This window comes from Epinephelus fuscoguttatus, linkage group LG15 (assembly GCF_011397635.1).
Source record: "Epinephelus fuscoguttatus linkage group LG15, E.fuscoguttatus.final_Chr_v1".
Lineage (NCBI taxonomy): Eukaryota > Metazoa > Chordata > Actinopteri > Perciformes > Serranidae > Epinephelus > Epinephelus fuscoguttatus.
The window spans coordinates 22201970-22209122 of NC_064766.1; the positions used below are offsets into that span (position 1 = coordinate 22201970).

Below are 7153 nucleotides of genomic sequence, written 5' to 3' on the forward strand. Positions count from 1 at the left end.
GAAAACAGGAAAAACGTTTCAGCAGGAACACAGATGTGTTGGTGCGTTGAGGGGAGGAGCGTGACACGGCTATATATCCCCTTTGGACAGAAATCTTAACTTCACTCTGCTGAGAGAGGAGAGGGACCGTCATGTCGTACTATGAGGTAAGGATGTTGGTCATGTTTGGAGCTTTTATGTAAATTAACAAATCTGGATCTGCTTTTGCTTCCTGCTCTTACTCATCATCATCATCATCATCATCTCCTCTGCAGCATATCGTCTTCGACTATGACCTCAATGACACCGGCTCAGGTTCTGGTTCTGGTGACATGGGGGTGGATCTGCAGGAGCTCTGTGACATGGAGCATGTGATTACTGATGAGCTCCAGCAGGTCTTCTTGCCTGTGGTCTATGCCCTCATCTTCATCCTGGGCATCACTGGAAACGGCCTGGTCGTCATAGTGCTGGGCTGCCAGCGCAGGTGAGAGGTGGAGGGTTGGTGGTTGATCTGATGAATCTCTTTGTGTCTGTGAACCACTAGGCTTAATGATTTCCTCCGCTGTGTTTGTCCGCAGGTCAAAGTGCAGCCTCACAGACCGGTATCGGCTACATCTCTCTGCTGCTGATCTCCTCTTTGTTCTGGCGCTGCCGTTCTGGGCCGTGGATGCAGCTCTGGCTGACTGGCGCTTCGGAGAGGTCACCTGCGTTGGTGTGAACGTTATCTACACAGTCAACCTGTACGGCAGCGTGCTCATCCTGGCATTCATCAGCCTGGACCGCTACCTGGCTGTAGTCCGAGCCACGGACACCAACACCGGCGAGCTGAGGCAGCTGCTGGCACACAAACTGGTTTATGTTGGTGAGTGTTGAACGATTTTTACTTTTTGCAACTCTTCTGTCTGACCTCTGACTCCCACAGTCTCTTACCTCTCTGTGCCTTCTCTCCCTGCAGGTGCCTGGTTGCCCGCCGGCCTCCTGGCAGTACCTGACTTGATCTACGCCCGCACTCAGGAAGGAGGCGAGGGGGCCACTCTGTGCCAGCGATTCTACCCAGCAGACAACGGTCCCATCTGGGTTGCAGTCTTCCACCTCCAGCTGGTCCTGGTGGGTCTGGTGATCCCAGGTCTGGTCCTCCTTGTGTGTTACTGCGTCATCGTCACCAGGCTGACCCGTGGCCCGCTCGGGGGTCAGAGGCAGAAGCGGCGAGCTGTCAGGACCACCATCGCGTTGGTCCTCTGCTTCTTCGTGTGCTGGCTGCCCTACGGAGCGGGCATCTCTGTGGACGCTCTGCTGCGCCTGGAGGTCCTGCCGCGCAGCTGCAGACTGGAGGCCGTCCTGGGCGTGTGGCTGGCGGTGGCTGAGCCCATGGCGTTCGCACACTGCTGCCTGAACCCACTGCTGTACGCCTTCCTGGGGGCTGGGTTCAAGAGTTCAGCACGCAGAGCCCTCACTCTGAGCCGAGCCTCCAGTTTGAAGATTTTACCACGAAGACGCCCAGGGGCCTCCACGACCACAGAGTCCGAGTCCTCCAGTTTACATTCCAGCTAGTGTTTGCTTGTGCTGTATATATGTGTAAATACTGTGTATATGTGTGTGTGTGTTTAGTGTGTGAGAGGAGCAGTCTGCTGGCCCACGACTTGTCTTCCTCCTTCACTGTGAGGTTTCTCCTGTAAATACTGTCATCAGGTTTGTTTCACTGCTGCTGTGCTTGTCGTTTACTGTTGTAGATGTTTGTAATAAAATATGCAAAATACCCATATGCGTGGAAAATGTCTTCTCTTGTGAAAAAAGTATCTTGCTTCCTGAGTGAAACTGTGAATTCTTGTGAAATTTAACCACTCAACCACAGCTAATGCCACTCTCACACAGATAACATCTCAGTGGGTGAGATTGATATCATTAAGACCCAAATTAAATAATTCAGAGTCTACTGAGCGAGCTAATGAGACGGTTGATGAAAGCAGCTCAGTTTTATCACAGCAAACACATGGGTAAGCGACAGGAAAGGTGGAAACAAGTGTGAATCAAATCTTTTTGGTGTCCAACGCTGCAAATCATGGTTGTTTTTTGGAAACGCTACAGTTTTAATTTGTGTGTTTTGGGGGCAGAGTTGGCGGTTAACAGACACAGATTCTTTGAAAAAAAAAGTTGCCATTAGTTGGCATTGTGGCGCGTGCTCTTATCTTTATTATGATCAGCTTGTCTCCCTTGAGACTGAGTCATGATCACTCAGCCGCCTGCCATCTGAATCCACTGATCCGGAGCACGAACGCAGTAAAGTTCCTTTGAAAAATGAAACTGCTTTTTGAAAATGTTGCGATAGCCAGGTGTATCTGAGTCACACACCTCTGTGTGTGTGTTTGTGTGCTGTTTTGGGGGTGCAGATTTATGCTGATGATATAAACAGTTTGCGCCTTCTACGTGAGAGAGAAGGGAGCATCAAACGGTCAGGAGGTTCATTTTTTCCAATACTTCAACGCTCACACAGACACACAAAGTGCTTCCCACATACTTACTTCCACTTGGAAGTGAGAGAAACAGAAGCTGGAAGTTTACTGTGTCCTGTTTCCTGGAGCAGAGAGGAGGATTAAGAGGAGAGTTGTGAGAGAGACGAAGGGGAAGAATACAGTAAATCAGCTCCACAGTGAAGGGTCGACTCTGTGGCATCACTGTAACTGTGTCGTATCTATGTGGCTTTATATATACAGAAATGTGTTGAATCATTTCAGTTTTATTATGTATTCTTCTCCATCTCTCTTTCTCTTTATCTGTCTCACTCACTCTCCGTCACACACACGCACACAAACACAATTCTCTTCTATTCATAGTGTTTTCAAAACAGGAAAGACTTCCTGCGGCTCATTTTAGGAAAAACAAGCAGCTAAAACAATCAAACAGCCAAGCAGCTCTGCACTCGACAACACAGACAGAGAGCTGCTGCAGAATAAATCAGTGCAGAGACACTGAAGGACATCATGAATGACCAGGTACAATGTAGACATGTAAACATACATATGAAAAGAGGTAAAACTCAGGATGTTTGTAGCGCTTATGAATTATACAAGTAGGAAAATGTCATGACCCGGGTTATATATTTTACATTATTTGAGTCTCAGTTATGTGGGGTTTAGCAAATCATAAACCCTAGGTCTTGTCCTTGGCTCTATGAATGGAGTGCAATATTTTTATTTCATAGCACCATTAGGTCAAAATTTAATTGTGTACAAAACTTCGGCTTCTGATTTGATTTCATGTAATAATTTTTATCATTTAAAATAATAATACAATAGAATATATTGTAAAAACAACAACAACAAAAAAGCCAACAAAACAAACAATAAATTATGAACAGACGTACAACAAGAATCATAAATTAACATTTCATGTCTGAAAAGGAGTAAGAAGAAGCACCCAACTCAATCCCAAACCATACTGATCCATCACTCATCAAACTATTACATAGATACACTCTCCTCACCATTGATCAATCACACATTTACACTACTGCACTTCTTAATACCTGATAACCAATATTACCCCATGTATAAAACAAATACGATAATACAAATTGTGAATACCGACAACAGTCTCACCCTGAGTGTGCTTTATATCCTCCTGAGACCCGAACTTTGTTTGGTTTGCATTTTCAATTTCTCCTAGCTATTTGAGATCAGTAGAACCTGATAAGTTTAAAAAACTAAACATTGTTAGCGATAATAAATAAATAAATAAAGTCCTAATATCCTAAAACGACAACAATACAGAATTAAAGTCCTCAGAGGAGATGATAATAAAGTCCCAATGTTCTTCAACGAGCTGATGAGAAATTCCCAATGTCTGCGAACGAGTACTTCCTAATTAACAGCGTCTTAGCTTGTCACCGTTGCTAAAAATGGTAAAATGTGTACGGTATATCAAACTAGAAACATTATTAATCATAACTAAATACGTTTCAATCATTAAACATGATCAGGTTTACACTTGTGAGTTGGAATCGGCTGCCGACTGACTTTGCAGAGATGGCCGCCATCTAGTTTTCACATGGATTAGTGTATTGTGCTCTTACTACCACTAGATGGCACAAAAAGTGTCCACAAACGAGGACGACAGGTCTAAGTTAAGAAGAATGAAGTATAAAGTCAAATAAACCCAAAATGTGATGTCCTCATATGAGGACACAGGGTCTCAGGAGGATATTGGCTCTAATCATTTCTATACCTTGTGAAAATACTGTCTTTGTTCCTCTTTTTAAACTGTCTGGTATCTTTACTCTGGTTGAGTTCTTCTGCTGGTGCATTCCAGAAAATCAACCCACAAACTGATGCACTCATACTTTTCAGAGTGGTGTGAAAACAACGTTGAAATTTAATCTACCTCATAAGTTATACCCCCTCCACCTCTCTATCCAAGAACATTGTTTTTGTATTTTGCCAGGTAGTAAGTCATTTCTTGCATGACTTGAGCCATTTTAAAATCCTCCAGATCTATAAATTTCAGTTCGTGTGACTTCAAAAACAGGTTATTAATATGTTCCTGATATTCAACATTGTGTAAAATTCTTATGGCTCTTTTTTGCAGTATGGATAATGGCTGTATGGTGGTTTTGTAGGTGTTTCCCCAAACCTCAGCTCAATGATTTCATCAGACAACAGTGCAGAGTATACAATGCTTTGTAATCCAGTGTGTGTCTGGCTTTGCCGAAAACTGGATCACTCCTTGTCAACTTTGTTCTTACGTATACTATATGTGGTTTCCTGCAGGTTCTGTGGTCTATCATCACACCAAGAAATTTGTTTTTGACCAAATTGCATAATATTCTACTCTGCGTCAACTGTACGTTGTGTGTAGTGCTAACTGGCAAATGTTAGCATGCTAATATGTTAAACCAGTGTTTCCCAACTGGTGGGTTGCAGTCCAAAAGTTGGTCGTGGGTCCATTCTGAATGGACTGCACGTGACTTATGAATGCATCAACCTTGTAAAACGCACACTTTATTTTTAAGCACGGTGAATTTCTGACACAGAACTTTTATTTTGAAGTGCTGTTTCCTGAGCCTAGTTTCACTCCGAAGTTGTTGAAATCCAGTGCTTCGGCAGTGACTTGCGGCGTCAGAAACCAATGAGAAAGGCGTCTTTTAACTAGCCTGAGTGTCAGACTGAAGCTCCCAGAACCTTCAGTCTGACATGGCTTCCATTGAAGGCGATTTACAAGGGGGAGGGAATTTGATTTTTCCCTAACCAATCAGTAGAGATCAACGACTCACCCAGAATCTGACGTCATTAGTATCCATGCCTCGGGGGTGCCGAAAACAAGCGAGTATTGCCCGTTTAAAATGTCTCCGTCGTCGTGCACGCCCAGCTGCATCGCTGTTAAATCCAGTTTAGCAGCTTCCTTAATTTGGTCCTCCATTAACGCGAGTAGTGGCGAAATACCTCGATAGCATCGTTAATGTGGTCTGTAGGATCTGTAGCGGTCGCCATTGTTGCTAACCTCACCAGTTACCCACCAGCGTACAGCTTGACATCAGCGTGGCGCTGATTGGCTAATCGCTAGACCCCTGGTGTTCATTGGTCCGTCCATTGTTTGGACGAGATAAATCGCAAATTCATTGCAGTATGCCAGACCAGAGATGCAAGCTTACTCAGTTGAGTGGGCGGGGTCTATGGTCTGAAACCAGGCTATCTTTTAACATCTGTATGATAGAATAGAAGAATAGAATAATACTTTATTGTCTACCTTATGCATACAGAAGGCAGAAATTTGTCTTTGACTTGCAAGACAACATAAAACCATAAAACAACACAACAACAACAACAACCCATTAAAAAAATTTACATAAATCACAACAGAAGCAACATTACAAGACCAAATCCAGTAAATATAAAGTGCAGTGTGCTGAGGTAGTTGTTTAAAATAGTGATTATTGATTGAGATGGTTGAGATGGTTTATAGCAATGGGGACAAATGATTTTTTGTAGATGTTTTTCATTGCACAGGGGACTCTGTACCTTTGCCCTGGGGGTAGTAACTGAAAACAGTAATGTAGAGGATGACTGCAATCATCTACAGTTTTGTTACTCACCCGTTGTACTGCTCTGTCATAATGATGGGACAGTTGACCTTGTTTTCGGCCTGTGATTTTGCTGCCCAGTTTGACTATTTTAGAAAGCTTTGCCTTGTTTTTAACAGTTAGGTTTCCGAACCAGGACACAATGTTAAAACAGAGGATACTTTCAATTAAAGATTGATATACTCTGTTTAAAGTGCACTGGCTGACCTCAAAGCTTCTTAATTTGCACAGCATAAAGAGTCTTTGCTGTGTTTTTTTTTTATAGACACAGCCTACATGTTCTGTGAATGTAAAAGATTGATCCAACACAGTCCCCAGGTATTTGAAGGAGCTCACTTGCTCCACCTCCTGGCCACTAATTGTGACGGGTTTAAAAAGGGGGTTTGACAGGTTGTTATTCCTGTTGCCATGCAGACACATTTCTTTAGTTTTATTACATTCAACAGAAGATAGCTGTCATCAAACCACTTTGTCAGTTCAGCTACGTAGTTGACATATGCATTTAATGATTGTACATCTGTAAGTCGCACCACCAGGGCCATATCATCTGCATATTTAACTAATGTAATATTGTGTATGTTGCACTTGATCACATTTGTATAAGCAGAAAATAAAATCGGTGATAAAATGCAACCTTAAGGAACTCAAGTATTTAGCACCAGACTGTCAGACATGAAATCCTTTACCTTGACTTTTTGAGGTCAGTTATATAAAAATTCTTTTATCCAGAGGATAACGGCAAATTTTACTTGCAGATTAAAAAGACGTGATATCAAAATGTCTGTATTTACAGTATTAAATGTGGAGGAAAAGTCCATGAAAAGAATCCGTGCACAAGTTTTTGGTTTATCCAGATGTTCAGTCACTGCTTGTATTAGAATCAAGCTGGCATCCTCCACCCCACGCCTGGCTCTATAAGCAAACTGCAGTGGGTCTAGTTGTTCACAGAGTTCAGTTTTTAGATGGTTACATATGTCCTCGTCCCGGCGCGTTTCCTCCTGATGGTGCTGAGGGCTGTTAAATTATACGGGCAACCAGCCAATCCAAGTGAGGCAGGTGAGACCGTAAGATTCTAAAGCCAAAACCTGTTGTTTTTTTCCT

The 7153-nt window shown here is 43.1% G+C and overlaps 1 protein-coding gene across 1 annotated transcript; it reads left to right on the forward strand.

Annotated features, from left to right (window-relative positions):
• LOC125901888 (C-X-C chemokine receptor type 4-like) lies at positions 1–1723 on the forward strand. The gene is made up of 4 exons (XM_049597883.1): positions 1–146; positions 255–463; positions 558–841; positions 935–1723. Exons 1-4 carry the CDS (start codon positions 132–134, stop codon positions 1528–1530), a joined length of 1104 nt encoding a protein of 367 aa, XP_049453840.1. The 5' UTR covers positions 1–131; the 3' UTR covers positions 1531–1723.
• The last annotated feature ends 5430 nt before the right edge of the window (positions 1724–7153 follow it).

Excerpts from the sequence above, each read along its gene's own strand:
- LOC125901888 (XM_049597883.1), top strand. Across the intron at positions 464-557 it reads GTGCTGGGCTGCCAGCGCAG|GTCAAAGTGCAGCCTCACAG; the intron begins GTGAGAGGTGGA and ends GTTTGTCCGCAG. Across the intron at positions 842-934 it reads ACACAAACTGGTTTATGTTG|GTGCCTGGTTGCCCGCCGGC; the intron begins GTGAGTGTTGAA and ends CTCTCCCTGCAG.